The sequence below is a fragment of the Sinohyriopsis cumingii genome, chromosome 17 (assembly GCF_028554795.1).
Source record: "Sinohyriopsis cumingii isolate HCF-2022 chromosome 17, ASM2855479v2, whole genome shotgun sequence".
In the NCBI taxonomy this organism is placed as follows: Eukaryota; Metazoa; Mollusca; class Bivalvia; order Unionida; family Unionidae; genus Sinohyriopsis; species Sinohyriopsis cumingii.
In genome coordinates this window covers 36,006,060-36,023,415 of record NC_142977.1, presented here as the reverse complement: position 1 = coordinate 36,023,415, position 17,356 = coordinate 36,006,060, and the positions used below count along the sequence as shown (strand labels likewise).

The window sequence follows — 17,356 nt, the reverse complement described above, 5'->3', positions numbered from 1 at the left end:
TTCGTTTCAGCGTCATTGCTTGATTCTGGTTATCCAAGACCAGCAATTTTATAATTAGTTATATTCAAAGAACCAGTCATTTTATCATCTGCTGTTAGCAAACGATCATTGATCTCAGTTCTGATCGTGTTGTTGATGATGTCTACGTATCTTTTTGTTGTCACATCGTCGTCTTATTTTGGTTCTCTCATATTTATAATTGTATTTTTACTCATGTTGAGATCGCCGTACATAACATATCCTATTCTTCTGATGCTTCCATTAATCTCTACCATGAATGTTAAGACTGATTCCTCCGATTTTTTAATTTTACTGTTGTTAGTAAACACCACTAAGTATCTTCGGTCGCTTCTCGAACCCTCAGAAGATCTGTCAGCGGGATATTACTCGTATTGAATCGTCATTGTTTATCCTGAAAAACAACGACTTCGTTTTGGTTCACATTTCCCAGACTCAAAATATTAGAGAGTTCATCCTTGACCTCGTCAAGGGTTGCATATTTAGATAAGTCGCCTTGAGGTTTGCCCTGAGTCTTACTCAGAGTAGATCTTCCGTAAATATATACCACTTTGATATCTGCTTAAAACGACGGTGGACGGCAATACCGTCTACTTGTATCCTCGTGCACGATTTTATGAGAGAATGTCAGCGACCTTGACACAGCGTCGCGTACATCAATTACTTCACGGCCACATTTTGGCGGATCTGTTATTGCCTGTGTTGATAGTGTTGAATACCAGACGGGAGTGTTTTTAAGAGGAGTGCTTTGCACTCTGCCGACATATTTTGAAAATTCTTTTGGTGGCGCCAACCCATACGAATAAAAAATAAACCTCGACGTGAATAAATCGCGTATGCAACCCTATGAGTACCTTTTCCAGAACTTCTATCAAGAATAATCATACCGGTTTCAACACGGTTTGGTAGTTTTGGTAATCGGTCACGCACAAAAACAACTCTGAAGGTTTTGATTTTAAATTTTTAGTTGCATTAAGTAAATCAAAATTGGACATACAAAGGAAACGCTTTGCGTCTAACGAAGTGGCCCGGCAAGTCTCAGACCTTGACCATACCACGAATGATGGGTTCCTGGCAGTTTTAGACCACTACCCTTTTTGGAGGCCTTTATTCGTTCAATTACTGCTTTCTTTAGTACCATCCCAGCAGTAGTTCCAACAGTACCAAGTGCAGCTGTTTTTGCAATAGATGGGGCTGCAGCGGCTATCAACGCTGGTATAGGTGCAAGAAGTGGAAATACGCCACGTGCGTTAGGTACACGTTCGTCATAATAATATTACTGATAATCACGCACAGACTCATCTTTGAGAATTAATGCGACCATGTCAAATGCGGGATCAGATACACGTTTTAACATTTTATTATATATATTAGCGTCTGACATGAAGACCACTTCCTGCTATCAGACTAGAAGTTATTTTTTTTTTCTTTTTCTGATAGTGGTACACCAGCCAACTCTGTTAATTTTTTAATTGCAGTTTGATTTGTTATTTTACCAACATTTGCAGCATCACGTCAGTGCTGGGTAATTTTGCTGGCTGCGGATTTCGTCGTATTAATCGTGCTGGTCTGTCCTTGATTGCTGAGAATGCTTTACTAGCAACATCACCAACAGCACCAATATCTTTATCATGAACAAAGTCAATAGCTTTCAGTGATAATTGTTTTGCAGTTGGTATTGCTTTTGGGGCTACCCTTCTGAATAGACCCTGAACAGCATCACGGAGTCCATCACCGTGGATCGCTTTATACGTTGGTAATCGCGACTGTATCACCCTGACCATTACAGGTCTAAATATGATCATCTTATTTTCTTGTCACTGATCTAATTGCATACCCTCAATCACTGTGACAATCATCAACGATTTCATCGTTGAGAGACCGATAAACATTAATGTCTTAGATAATGCATGCAAATAATCGTTGACAAATACCAGATGCTTCATTTATAATTTCTGGGGAATTATTGCCGGGTCGTCTTCCGCCAATGAGAATTTCTAGTCTTTTAACGTCGGCATGGACGTTGCTGGGACAGGGAGTAATAAGGCCACTTCCCCTCGTGAATATACCAATACCACTTCCAGTGGCACCGGGGACAGAAATTGCATCTTCCTCGCTTGTTATTTGGGCTGGTTACTATTTTTGTGGTTGTTGTTTTTTTCGTTGCTTTCATCGGTGTTGTTGTTGTTGTTGTTGTTGTTGTAATTGTAGTTGTCGTTGTTGTGACAGTGCAAAATATTTATCTGTTCCATTAACAAATGCAACATATTTTGTATCACTATTTCGGGCCTGATCTACTCCGTAGTGTAAATGAAATATCCATTTGTACCAGCTATCACGACTTACAGTGTTATTAACGTACTCGGGTTTCAAAAAAAATTCTTTGATCAAAACTGCGCACGGCAAACGCAGATAATTCATCCGTGTTTTTAATTTCTGTTTTGATAATGGTAATACCTTCTTCGGTAAATTTACTAGTTATTTCAGTTTTCTCTCTTGCTTGTTCTGGTTCTGTTTCTGTTATAAGATCCTTTATATCGGCTACTTCAGAACGAATCTGGTCAATACCCTTAATTATGTTTTGTGTTTGTGGTTGATAAGTAGCACCAGCTTTTTCAAGTTTTATTAAAATCATTTTTGCTTTTAGTTCTTTTTGCTATTTTTCCAGTTGCTTTAGCGGTTTGCTCCAACGTGAGGAGTTGGCCCACGGTAGCCTTTGTAACCGGTTTAAATAATTGTTCTGCACCTTCTGTAAATTCCACCTGAGACTACTGATGCTTTTGTAACTGTAGCTTGACAGAATCACGAACAGGGAGATATTTCTTAATTGCCTCTAGTCACTGTCGAGCTAGTTTAGATGTGTGAGATTCCATTATTGATATAATAATGATTTTATTAATCACACACTACAGCAGCAGGGAGGGTGACGACCAACAACAAGTGTCCGGGTGGGTAAACGAACACACATACAAATTTGAAAACACAAGCGACAAAGATAAAGTAACAAAATGAGCTAACCCAATAAGAGAAAATCTCTGTCGGTTAGAGGCTTCGGTTTGGCATTGTTGACCATGTATGTTCTCTTTTTTATCGGTAGGAAACTTTATTTTCAAAGAAGCCTTTCTTCAAAATTGGTCTGTTCACCCTCCCTGCTGCTATGTATGTATGTATGTATGTATGTACATAAAAATAAAGGGTTTACCATTCATAGCTTCATCATATATCATGTTTGGTCACATATTATTAAAAGGTGTAAAAAGTGTCACAATAGCATAATATTTGGTATATTTGTAACCACCGCACCTCTACCCCCTACCCCACCCCGGAAACGACGGAGAGAAAACCAAGAATAATAATTTGTAAGTATCAAGATTAGCAAATGTCACTCATTGCTTTACGGGATTGTGTAGCAATATAATGATTGACAAGCAGATGATATAAACAGTATAATCGACGACATTTTAATTTGTGATATTCAAATTGTGAGAGTTATTACTCGTTGAACGTTGACCTTTTCACATAACCCCCTCCATGAGGCACTGCAAGTGGAGTTAGAAACGAAATGCACTGCATCACTTTACACCAAGAGATACGTGTAAATGTAACTATTCCACAAGGTTACACAAGTCTGTGCTGAAAGCTGTACGTGATAGAAGGATAAACAGGGGAAGACAAACATACAATACAATGCGGATTATTTTAAATCTTTTTCATTATTATTCAATTGTGTGCAGTATGAAGTTATATAGCAAACATTTCATCACGTTAGGATTTCAATACCCCATGCATTTAAATATCAGCTTAAAAATTAGAAGTCTCATTAATATTTATCTCATTTTTATCAGAGAAACTTTCTATAAGGTAATAAAAAAGCCATGTATTAACTTCATAGGCACTGCTACATGTATACGCATGTATTATATGTTTAGAATGACTTTGCAAGTAGTATGGAACCCAGTACCAGTAAAAATGTTACAACTGATGATCAGATTCATATCACTTATCAGTTATCAATCAATAATTAATTACATTCAACGTAAAACAAATATGTATTTACCTTACATATTAGATGATAATGCTGAAGTTCTTTTTCTCCAGCAGAATCTTGACATGAAATAAAAATCAGCATTTTATCTTGAATCCTCTATATATCAGATGCTGAACATTTGTAATGCATCATAATTAATGAACAAAACATTATTTTCATATTTCATTTACTTACAGTAACAGACGATGTACCATGCCCGACGAATCTGAGTAAGTATATTCTATAGTTTTTCAAATTCTTAAGATGTGATATATATGGTCTGTTAAACTTGCAAGAGTTTGAAGAGAAGGCATTATTTATTTCCAATATGGAGTGATGACAAGTTAACTGTACTTCAAGTTCCAAAATTAGTTTGATGTTGCTTTGTTCTAGAAAACAGTTAAAGTATTACGAATAATTAAATATTTTGATTCGATTTATTTCATCCACGACTTCAGGTTAGGTTCTAATATATAGTGGTAAAATATTTTCTGACACATAAAAGCCTATAATCACGAATAATCAAATACATTTTGTCAAACACTGAACCAACTGGCTTACTGAATAGGGGGCAACAGGGGCGAATCGGCCGGGGCGGCACTTCTGTAGGGGCGGCAAAAAGAGAGAAAAAAAGGAAAGATGAAAAAAGGAAAAGAAAATGAAATAGAAAGAGAGCGAGAGGGGTAAAGAAAGATAATATTTTGAAATTTTGGTAATGCCACCCTTGATACCTTGATAACTAACACGGGTATAACTATGTAGAATAAGCGGCCAGGGGCGGCATCTGGGGCCTCCACCCAGGTAGCATTATAAACCACTGACTGAAAATCGTTAAGCCTATCACCACGATTCATCGTCAAACACAGAAAAAAAGAAGTGCATACAAAGATGAGATACTGGTTTCTATGTTGCCGTTTGATGCAGGACATGACAACTACCGAGGTTATCACTGATGTAACCATTCAAACAAAAATTATGTAGCCTGTGACATCACATTACAGCTTTCCTCCTATGTCAAGAATGATGACTTAACCCTGAAATATAATATAAGACAAAGACAATTAGCATTAGCATGATATTAGTATGATATCAGTCTAAAACCCTACAGAGAAAATAAACCGCTGTAACCTATAATTGATAAAGTTTAAGTGATGTCGATGGTAATAGATAATTTAAAGCAAGATAATTTTCAACACATTAAACACTCTCATTACGATTTAATAAACTGTAGTTGCATCTAAACTGTACGCATACATGTTATAGTTCCTGCCTATTCTGTGACTTCTGACCTTTAAACTTTGATCTTTATTTCGAATTAAAAATTTGACCTTTATTTCACATTTAAAAAGAACTTAACAAACAGCTGCAGTTTTAAATCAGTTCAACCCAGCGTGTAGTGTTTTCTGAGGATTTGGTGTAGTTGACGCGAATCATTGCTTGCTGATGGAGAATTGTGAAGGTTGTTGTTGTCTATTTTCCTACGGGAATCCAGCAAGAATGATGTTTCAATAACTTCAAGTACTGACTTGATTTTAGTCTCCGCTGGAGCCCAGGATATAGGATTTACGCACTGAGAAATTAATCTCGTCGTTGCAAGAGACAGTAATCGGCTATCCTCCTTTATCACCCACGGTTGCCTTTACTTCATTTTTATGAGTACACGTAAGCATTAATGCATCATCAATAACACATTGAAACAACATATCATTCAAAGTGGTTCTATACAATCATTTTCTAGTAAGATGGTGTTCCTATAACACTGTGGTTAAATAACCTCTCCTAACGTTTTTTAAAAACATATTCTAAGTTGTTATCTCAACTAATCCCTAGAAATTTTAAGATAAACATACAATGTGAAGATTGTGGAACCTCTACTGCTCATATGTGTTGAAATCTTCAAAAAGTTCAAAACACAGCTGCTCGGATCATACTTAGAGTACCACGATCAGAGCACACCTCCTCGCTGCTCTGTACCCTACACTGGCTATCCATTCGATCCAGAATCAAACACAAAATTTGTTCTCTGTGCTACATTTCACTGTCGGACTCTAGTCCAACATACCTATCTGACCTCACTCATGTGTACACACCAGCAAGATACTTACGCTCCTCTTCTGACAATCGTATACTCATTATTCCCACCATGAAAACAAAGTCATATGGACAGCGTTCTTTTGCATACCAGGGCCCAGCAACGTGGAATCAATTGCCCACCTAACTTAGACACAAAGACACAGTGATCCCATTCAAGAGGGCTCTCAAAACTCACTTATTTCGACAGCAAGAACAAACTTAAAGACCTAATAATGTTTCCTACCTGAAATATTCTCAGCATGTTTTTTTTATTTTTTTAATGTTTGTCTAATTTCATGTTGTTTGTTTTTGTAATAATATTATTATGTTTCCTATCTTATAGGTGTTGTCTAATGTTATAAAGCGCTTAGAGCTTCTAAAGATTAGGTGCTATACAAAGTCCTCATTATTATTATTATTATATGTGTCAGGGAGATTTATACAGCAACGGTCCGTTAAAAGCCCTTCGATAATGGTGGTTGTTGTTGTTGTTGTAGGGTTTAATGCCATTTTTCAGCACAAGATAGGCTATACATGGCGGCCAGTATAAATGGTGGAGGAAAAACCCGGGAAAAACCCAAAAAGAACCACCCACCAACCAGAAGCTACTGACAAGCTTTCTCACATAACTTCATTATCCGAATCCGAGACTCAAACCCACGCAGACAGAAGTGAGATGGCCGTGATCCGTAACGGTGTGGGCTTTAAGCCACTCGTCCACTCGGGCATCCTTTCGATAATGGTAAATGAAAAGCTTTATTTTGTACAGAACAAAAAGAAATCGTTGCTGTATGATCATGTTGTAAAACTTTGTATGGACACATACTGTGAAAGTGATATCGAGGCAGAAAAATAAACAGATCCTGTTCTCTGTGGTTCATTTAGACATGAGAATGATAAAGCAAATAATATGAAATATATATTGAATCTATTTCTGTCCACAGACCCAAATGACATACCAAGCTTTAGTGACTTAGGTCTATCAAAGTTGCCACATGTATTTGTAAAATTAAGTTGGCATGTCAGTTTTTATTGAAGGAAATGGACAAAGTAGAACATTCAGTGGACGTTCTACAGTTAGTCCAAGCGGAGACTGTGTGTACAATACAACGTTTATGTGAATCAACTCAGGGATGTTCGACAGTCTCAAGAACACTGCCACCTTATGTTGACATTCAAACACAGTTCATTCCGACATTGTACTCAACAGGCTTTCAACAGACAACTGAGATTACAGCAGATCAAATCCAGAGCTGATATCAATCACGTATTTTAACGGATAAAAGCAATGAGTCCAGTCGTTCAAAGGAAATAAAGTGCACGGCGATATACAATGAACGGACTCCAACAGCAACGGGAATCAGATTAGTGTAAACAAGGCTTGCTCTGTTTTATGGGATATAACATAATAGAATCTCTTGCTTGGATCATTGTGTGTTTTCTCTTTCTGCTCATTCCGCTGTAAGTGGCATGAAAATAATTCACAGCCTAGTTGGGTCAGACCATCGTCTTCCTTTAATGGCTATCGATGCTGATCTACTTTCTGGATTTTATTCTTGCCCCATTGATTTCTTAAATTTTAAAATGCAATATCAATTAGTAAGACCTCACTGCCGACGATAAACTGAATTATCCCCAAACATCTGCATTCCTACTAAACACGATAGAGATCCCATATTGTGTTGCGGTCTTTAATGAGCATGGCTGTTGTAATCAGGTGCTTATGAAACATATTAAGGGATTTTACACAGATATAGTAAGAACTTTGTTCAACTCAGGTTAAGCTAGTAAATCAAAACATTGTCACATGATTATACCAGGATGGAATGGCTTTTCAAGAAAAGCCTACCTTATGTGTCTAGATAACGGGAAACCTCGTCAAGAACCCCTCAACTAAGCAAATGCGCCAAACTATGCCTCAGTTTAAGTATGTTCTTCGATTATGTAAGAAGGAAGAATTAAAACATAAAGCAGGTACGCTTGGAAATCAATCTAAAAATATATGGGAACCATTGCCAAAATAACATACGCAATATGTGGGAAAATCATTTTGACGCCTTACTCAATAGTGTTAAAAACGATTCGAATAAGGAGTGTGTTCTTTCAGAATTCAAGGCCCCCTCTAGTCTTATTGAACTAATCACATTATCTGAGATCCATTGTGCCGTAGCTAATCAAAAAGTGGGTAAATGTCCAGAATCAGATCTTTTTATATGTAGAACATTTTAAATTTTAAATTTCACATAGTAGCTTCCGTGTCCTTTTGATGATTTTATTTAATTTTATATTTGTACATAACTTTATTTCACACGATTTTGAGATTTTAATCCAAAATACAAAAAAGAAACCAAATCATCACAAGCAAACTCACAATCATTAGAATGTTTTCTTTTAAGAATATTACGCTTTGATGCTTCTCGAATTCGACCATCCCGTCATGTTTCCAGATTATTTCAATCTCCGCAATGTTTTCTGTACCAATCCGCGTGTAGAAATGTCAGTAATTTGACACCACATACGATTTAAAGCATTATATGTACAAGCAAAATTGTTTTTAAAAAACTCCTACAATTGTTGTAAAATTTCTGAGCTTCTTTAGAATGGAAAAACTAATTTGTGCAAATGGATGACTTTTGCCTTTACACATATATCATTTTAAAAATGTCTGTATTTTTTTAGTAGCTCTAAGGAAATATTTCAGACGTAAGATGGAAACATATAAATAACTCACGCAAAGTTTCGCCAATAGTGACAGTTCGATGTTTCGATTTTATTTGTTGTTTCAAATAAAAACACCTAGATATTATATATGTGATATTGTTTCTTTGTTATTTTATTATATATATGTGTGTGTGTGTGTGTGTGTGTGTGTGTGTGTGTGTGTGTGTGTTTCGAGTTTTTCATTTTAACTTGGGTCTTATCTTCATTTACTGAATCAGATACATTGGGCAAAACTAGTAGTTTGCATATATGCACAGCAGATATGACTGCAGCCAATGTAGCAGCAGCTATACTAGTCGTGGTTGTAGTTTTAACTGGAATTATGACGTTTGTCCATAGTGACTCGCGTCCTAGTTATAGCAGCAGTCCGCGTTTACGTCGTTAATAGAATTGATTCAGTTCTCGGCTGTATTATTGGCTTGAAATATGGAATATTCTGTAAATTCTCTTAATTCTATTGATATCAAGTTCCAACAACCATAAGAAGCACCCAGTCCCCAACAAATATATCAAGCACCCAGGCACCGACAGCCATGGCAAGCAACCAGTCACAGACAACCATAACAAGCAGGCAGTCACCAGCAGCTATAATAAGCACCCGGTTACCAGCAGCTGTAACAAGCACCCGGTTACCAGCAACTACAACAAGCACCCGGTCACCAACCACCACAACCACCACAATGACAACGACAGATGCAGTAACCATAGCTCCACCAGCATCAGGAATACTGCCGAAATTCGATACAACAAAGACTACTTTATCGACTATGTCAACCGTTGCTGCGAAGCGGCCACCTGTCACCTTACCTCCAGTACAACGTTAGTAGCAACATTATTTCGTCTTCGAGCTAAAGCATTAATTGGGGGGGGGGGTATATTTTCTTTCTTTGTTTTCTTTTAAGTATTTTTCCGTAATTTACGTGTTAAGTGTAAGTGGACACTTGCATTTGCAAAAGAGAAATTATATTATATATGGTTCCGATGTTCTAAGTACAGTGCAAAATTGTGTAAAGATAAAAAATCTGGAACAACCTATGCACATTTTGAATGTTAAATTATTCTAAAAGTTAGAATGAGTTGATCTACATTTGAACTGAAATAAAGAGACGCAAGCTTTTAGTGTTTGAAAACAGCAGGATATTTATTTCCTAGTACTATTTTTTCTGACACTTTTCAGAGAAAATATTTTGTGATACTTTTCGACGAACTCGACAATTTTTGTGCCGTAATTTCTTTCTTATGGGGTATACGCAAGTGATATGGCTTCTACTTCAATGCATTTCTCAACGCATGTCAATTGTTCTTTGAGATATATGTTTTAAACCTCTACATGTATGAACTAATAAACATACTGATAAGCAGAGATGAAATGTCATTTAGATACCTGTTTTACGTGTGGAGATAACGGACCTGATGAATGCGAATATCGATACGAAGAAACACAATGTAATCCACCCAACAATTACTGCATGAATATCGTTACGAATTCCATATCTGGTACAAGAACAGTGGAGCGGAAGTAAGTTATTATTATTATTATTATTATTATAAGCATCAGCATTTACTTCTATTGTTATATTAAGTTTTGGTGTCGTGTGTCCATTTCTAGAAAATACACGAGGTAGCATCAACAAAAGATATGGCAGGAAACTTACTATCAAAAATATCGCTAGATTTAACATGGTGGGTAACTATGGAAATTTAATGTTAAAACATCCATAGGTTAAACATTGATCATCTGTTTTAACATGGACTGCAATTTTAGGAATAAATAAGAGAGTATGCGGTCTAATGAAAATTTAACACGTGTGTCGCTGTTGGAATCAATTACCCTTAATGACCATCCAAAACAATTTTCGAAATTTTAGTTACACTTTAGTCTCGGACGTTTTTTCTTTTTTAAGTTTTATTTTAGTCTCTGTGCCAATTTTGGAATGATATTACTTGTTTTAATATCGATCATTCTAATAAAATATTCAGCGTTTTGTTTTACCCTCTGCAATTTCCGCGTCAGTAATTGTATGCCATATTTTTCACTTGATATTCATCGGCACGTTAGTATCAAGCAAATTCCGTATTTTTGTTTAGTATTACTTTTAATCTCGGCCATTTTAATAAAATATTCCCAGTTTTCTTTCAGGCTCCGCTTAATTCATTTTTAGTTTCTGAACACCAGTATTAGTTTAATTCCATGCCAGATTTATTTAATATTCAGGGGCTTTTTAAATCTAAAAGAAACTCCATGACAGATTCGTAAATTTGGTATCGCTTTTCGAGTCTACCAATTTAATACTATATCTATTTTAAAATCTCTTTTAAATTCCATTTAAATTTGGTCTCTTTAATATTACTTGTTATCAAGGCCATAGTTTAGTACAATATTCCGTGTTTTAAGCCTAAGATAAATTCGATACCAGGTTCGGACTTTTAGTCAGTAAATTTAATATTTTATTCCTTTTGTATTTGTTAGTCTCCGATGGATTTTTGCAACCATGTTATGTTACATATATATTATTACTCAATACCTTATTACTACCTCCACATGAACTTTCCATGTTCAGTACGTGGATTTATATCATTACGTCAGTAGGGAGGATGGGGTTGATTTTTGTTAAGCATGCGACTCTCGAAAACGATTGCAGCCCATACCTGACCTGACCTGGATTGTCTTACTTTTGGGATTTCCAGTGTGTGCGTGCCAAAGAGAGTAGGAAGATCTTTTCAAAACTCCGATATCATTTAAGTATATTGGACAGTTCTTGGTTACAGTTTTGAATGCTTGAAGTGCCATATGTTAGTTATCTTTCGAACGTGAAAAGTCAATAATTTTGCCAAAGTACTTGATTGTGTTATGTTGAATATAGTTCTAAAAAATCTATGTGTCTGTCTACAGAAACAAATTAATTTATGTATAATACAGGTATTTATTACTGGAATCACTTTTTAAATGTGAGAAACAATGTACTCCCTGCTTACAAGAGTATCGACAATCCATTCCTAAACACCAGATAACAGATAATGTCGGTGTTTATAATCCTTAACTGACTGTTGAGTGTTACATCAGAAAGATTCTGTAAAAAATATAAGATCCGGTTTTTAACAGAATGCTAATACATTTATTATGAGTATAACCTGTGGTGGGAAAACTAAACCGGTTAAAAATAATGTAACTATTCTTACCCTTACCTCATACGAGAATATCTATAAAATACTATAAACTTTAGCTTATAAATCTTAACCATATAATCCTCGCGATCCACGTATACGGACATAAAATCTGGCTCTTCCTCCTTCTTCTCCACACAAATAACTCTCCATGCGAGTTTTAGAAAACTAATTTTTTTTTTTTTTTGCTTGCTTGTGTATTTTAACGGTAGTTTAACATAACTTGGCTGTATTAACTAGAGACATTGGAGGGAAGTGTCTTTCCCCAAGAACTCTCAGGCAATAGACTCGTCTATGAGGCACCCAAAAATTCAATTTTTTAAACTAACTCTCAGGAGCGATGACTGTTAGATTAAGGTTTGTGGTGCCACGTGGAATATTAAGAGAACTATAAATTTTGATGACATTTTAAAATATCTAGTGATCAAGTGGCCTTCATATGCTTATGTGACAGTAAAATTACATTATCATGCGAGAATTAAAATCAAAAGCAAGGTTGCGTACAATTTTTAAGTCACCGCGATTATGATCGATTTTGTGGCCCAAACATTCTAAATTAGGCTTGTCACAGGGAAATGGAGTTACATAAATCATCTGAAGAGACAATTGAACAACGTTTGACCATGATAGTGGTCAGGGCTGGAATATTAGAAAAAGCCGAGAAGCTGTTTGACTACTCTAGTTACATACAGAAAGGTATGAATGAAATGGTCATGCTATCCAATGAGGACATAAAACGATGCTAATGCTACTACTTTTGCCTCATTTGCAACAACTACACAGAGTACACGAGTGTGAATTTGACAAGGACAGTCATTATGCATTCTTATCAATGTTTAATTTTGCAATGTAACCTCTGTAAGTTTGTAATGTTTCAATGTGATAGTTAACTGAATCGATGGCATCATCACGTTCTAGCTAAATCAAAATGGCTTTCAATTTTCAATCCATCACCGTTAAAGTCCATTCTCATAGAGAAGTTTTTTGTGTGGCTGCAAAAACAAAAATGAAGTACATGTGCTGAATCAGATAATACAAACTAAGAAATAAATTCCTATTGATGACCATTAACTTGTATGAGATTATTTAAGACTGCATTTTCAAACTAAATCAATCTGATATCATTATCCTTGAAACAAGTTTTAGCTATCACAAAATTAATACCAGCAGCATTAAAAGATATTATGAATCCAAGAGATGCCCAGTACTTGTTAACTGACAAAGGAAACAACAGTCACAATTTACAAATTTAATTTTAAAAATTGTCTCACCTCTACGAAGAAACAATTCAGCAATTGAATCATTTTTTTTCAGTGATAAATAAGAAATACAAAGTTTACATATAATAATAATAATAATAATAATAATAATAATAATAGCGCTTTGCGGTATTAGCTAACATATAAACACATATTCCATTGCAAGATTACAAAAACAAACACCATAAATTACAAAATAAAGTCACGGTGACAATAGTTAAGTAAGTAAACATTATTAAGTCTTTAAGTCTATCTTCGTCGTCGAAATAGGTGCGTTTTAAGAGCACTCCTGCATGAGATCACAATGTCCTTGTGTCTACGATATATGGGCAATTGTTTCGCGTAGCTCTTAACTTCCAGAACTTGGGTGCACTAGCTTTTTCACTACCTTAATATAAGTAGTAGTTTTTAGGTACTAGCTTTTTTACTACCTTAACATAGGTAGTAGTTTTTAGGTATTATATTTTTCACTACCTAAATGCAGTATGGCACATTAGGTAGGTTTTCGGTCCTAGCTTTTTCACTACTTCATTAGAGTATGGCTAAGTATGTAGATTGTAGGTCCTAGATTTTTCACTTCCTCAATACAGCATGGCAAGGCAGCTCCCTTATTCTCCTGCCACTTGATGATACATTTTTAATTTGTCATGTGAAAACCAAACACCCTAATAGCATATATGAATTGAAATTACTGCAAAGACTGTTCCCTGCTATTACTGATGAAAATAATCTACAACAAATTCAACAACTTGAGATGTAAACTATTGCAGAAGACAGTTTAGCGAAAATAGCCAATAAAACTACATCAGGAAAGGCATACCATTTGTTTTCAAAGGAATTAAAGATCAAAATTTTTTAAAAATTAGTGTCTACAAAGATTGAAGAAAGTTCGATTGAGCTAATTGTCAAAGTGAATAAAGCCAAAGAAGACTTTGTAAGAAATGAGAGAGACGGATAATAATTCGAAAAAGAATATAAAGAGAATGGAACAAAAGAAGATAGAAAAGAACGGGTATTATTTAGCTGAGATTAAGTAGTCAAAATACTCTGTTTGAAAGATATATGCTTTATGATTTTCAGCTTCATTGAAAGTGAAAGTATGAAGAACGCACGACGTTTCTGCATAGCATGAAAAGGAAGATAAATTACAGAGTACAGAAATCTTCTACGCGTTCCAGATATGCTTTAATTCAATAGCTAGAAATGTGTTTTATATATTTTCAACGCCTGTTTAAGCAGTTTTGGTACACTCGCGTCTTTTAACCATCTGATAGAAACTTTAACTATATATTTTAATTCATGTTTCAATGTATTAACATATGATTATCTGCAGTGAGGGTGAACAGACACTTGGCTGAATCGTTATTTTGAAAGCGAAAAGAAATCAAATAACGCTAAAACAATTAGAGAAACTCTCGTTTTCAGATATTCCGCGGCATGAACGTTGAATGAACTTTTTGTTGAAAAGTCATTTTTGAAAAATAAGGCTTCCTACGAAAATAACAAATATAAGCGTAATAACGCTAAACCGAAGCCTCTAACTTACCAAGAGTTTCTCTAATTGGGTTAGTTTATTTTTGTCGTTAGTGTTTTCTAAATATTTATGTATGTTTCGTTTAGCCACCGGATGTTTCATTGAGGTCGCACCCTCTCTGCTGCTATAATTAGATCATTTTCATATCAACCAAATATTTTTTATCAAGAACTACACGATATCTTGTTCTGGGATCGTGTAAATTTATTGCTATAAATCCGTACGGAGCAGATTGTGCTTTTGAGAAAAGTTTTTGAATCTAATCATGTCCATATCCCCACTACACCAAGTCTGATGAATATTTCTTAATGTAGTGTATCAACTCCATGAAACACAACTAAAATAGTACAATTATCTCTGATCACTTTAGGTATTTGTGTGTATGGTTGCGTAACATAAATATGTATTTTATGCCTACCTCTAGAATATATCCGAGCTGGATTTGTTTGTTTGTCCAGCATTACGTCGTCGTATACTACGAGATTATTATTAAATCAGTCTAATCCATTTACGGACGGTGCTTCATTAATATCAGTTATAAAAATAATATCATCGCCATCTTCATCTAACAAGTTTGCATTTTCATTTAAATCTTTAAGTACATTGTAACACCGCTGATCATCAACTGACGGGGCTACTAAATATAACTTGTCCTACTTCAGCCATCTCATTATCAAATTAAGTAATAATTGCGTTTTACCGGACCCAGATGTACCTATTATTATCATTCTAATAGAATTCGGTAATGCTGAAATATGTGTTACTGGCTCTTGTTTTTGTGTCGCTGAGAAATCAATGACATCCATGTTGTAGAAATATAATAAATAATATGAATCTATAATGTGTTCGATATAGAGCATCCACATCCGCAAGTGGATGAACAACAATAATAAATTTAAAAATAGCGTGCACTTTACAGATAAATGTGTAAAATGTGGTACAAATAAATATAAATTTATTTCCCTTGACAAGTCAAGGAAAATTGGTGGTGATATCGCTACTTCATTAGAAAAATGACCAGGAACTCCATGAACTAAATACCCAGGAGAAAACACCTTCCTGGATATAATTATTGTGGTCCTGGAATCCGACTTCATATCCGACTTGACGAGCGAGATCAACCAAAACCTGGAGAGTATCCAATAAACGCGATTGATAAACATGTCATATTCATGATGTAGCTTATAACAGTAAAGATTTACAACAACGTTATATTGCAGATGTGGATTTGATTCATGCAATAAATTCTAAACAAAATATATCTTTCAGAGAATCATTGGCAAATTGGTTGGTAAGATCTGCGACGAAATGTAAATTATCATTCGGAGCCGGTAATTAATCAACCGATTTTTGAAATAATGGAATCGATTTATTATAGCCCAAGAGGATATTGGAAGGGTAGAGCAGCGATTAGTAAACTAGCTGATGAAGCAAATGTTACACATTCTGCTGCTGAAAAATGGTTAGCACGACAGGCAATATGGCAAATTTATTGACCACCACCTAAAACATTTCAGCATGCACATTTTGATGTCAGTATTTATAATGAAGCTCATCAAACAGATATTTTGTATCTACCATATGATACTGTTAAAAATTGGAAGACGTCAATTAACATATAAATACGCGTTAAGTGCCGTTGTCATTGCATGTAGATATAAGGAAGTGGAACCAATATCAACGAAAACAACAACTGAAGTTTATTCTCCTTTTGAACGAATTTATCATCGAGGACCCTTACGATTGCCAAAACTATTACAGGTTGATCCTGGCAAGGAATTTCATCTCTGATGAAAAAACATAATGTCAAAATTTTTAGACGAGGATATACTGCAATTCATCGTGATCATGCAATTGTTGAACAATTCAATCAAACACTTGCTGAACCGTTATTTGGATATCAATATGCGAAGGAAATATTTCAGAAAAATAAGAGATCCCACGAATGGGTTGCAAGATTACCAAGTGTGACAAATGCGTTAAATAATGAAATTACTAGTGCAATTTCAATTAAACCCATTATTGCAATTACCAAAAAAACACATACCAATACAGCGACATGAATTTTCGAACAACCAGTACTAGGTAAGTTACTGTAAAATATTAATATGAACCCGGTGAACTTGAAAGCGGTAAAAAAGAGCGACTGATCCTATTTGAATTATTACAACACACAATTTCTACGTGGTAAGATCTACGGATAGCCTGGAATCTATATATTAGATTCATCTGCTCCTCAACGTGAATTCGTACGCAAGCAGTTATAAGTAATTCTTGAAGACACTCAATTACCACTACATTCACTTCTGTTAACTAGCACCTCGATGTCGATTACATTCAAGACAGGTCAGCATTACATTTTCGCGTGTTATGACCAAGATTATTATTGATTCTGTCTACGGTAAATTGTCTTGGATTATTAAGAATATTACTACACAACATTACTGTATTACAACTTGCACAATGATTATTTTGCTGTTGTTTCAATGTTATGATAAATTCAGCATCGAGATCAAAGTCGCGTTTATTTATTCTTTAGGCCACATTGTTTATAACTAA

At 35.2% G+C, this 17,356-nt stretch overlaps 1 protein-coding gene across 1 annotated transcript in view; it reads left to right on the top strand.

Moving 5' to 3' along the window:
• LOC149778424 (uncharacterized) overlaps nt 1–17,356 on the top strand; it is a 166,654-nt gene that overhangs the window by 137,047 nt on the left and 12,251 nt on the right. Inside the window, exons 10-12 of the mRNA XM_089939250.1 lie at nt 4,243–4,275; nt 9,308–9,658; nt 10,220–10,358. Of these exons, the coding sequence (XP_089795376.1) occupies nt 4,243–4,275; nt 9,308–9,658; nt 10,220–10,358 (523 nt within the window). The remainder of the gene's footprint in view (nt 1–4,242; nt 4,276–9,307; nt 9,659–10,219; nt 10,359–17,356) is intronic.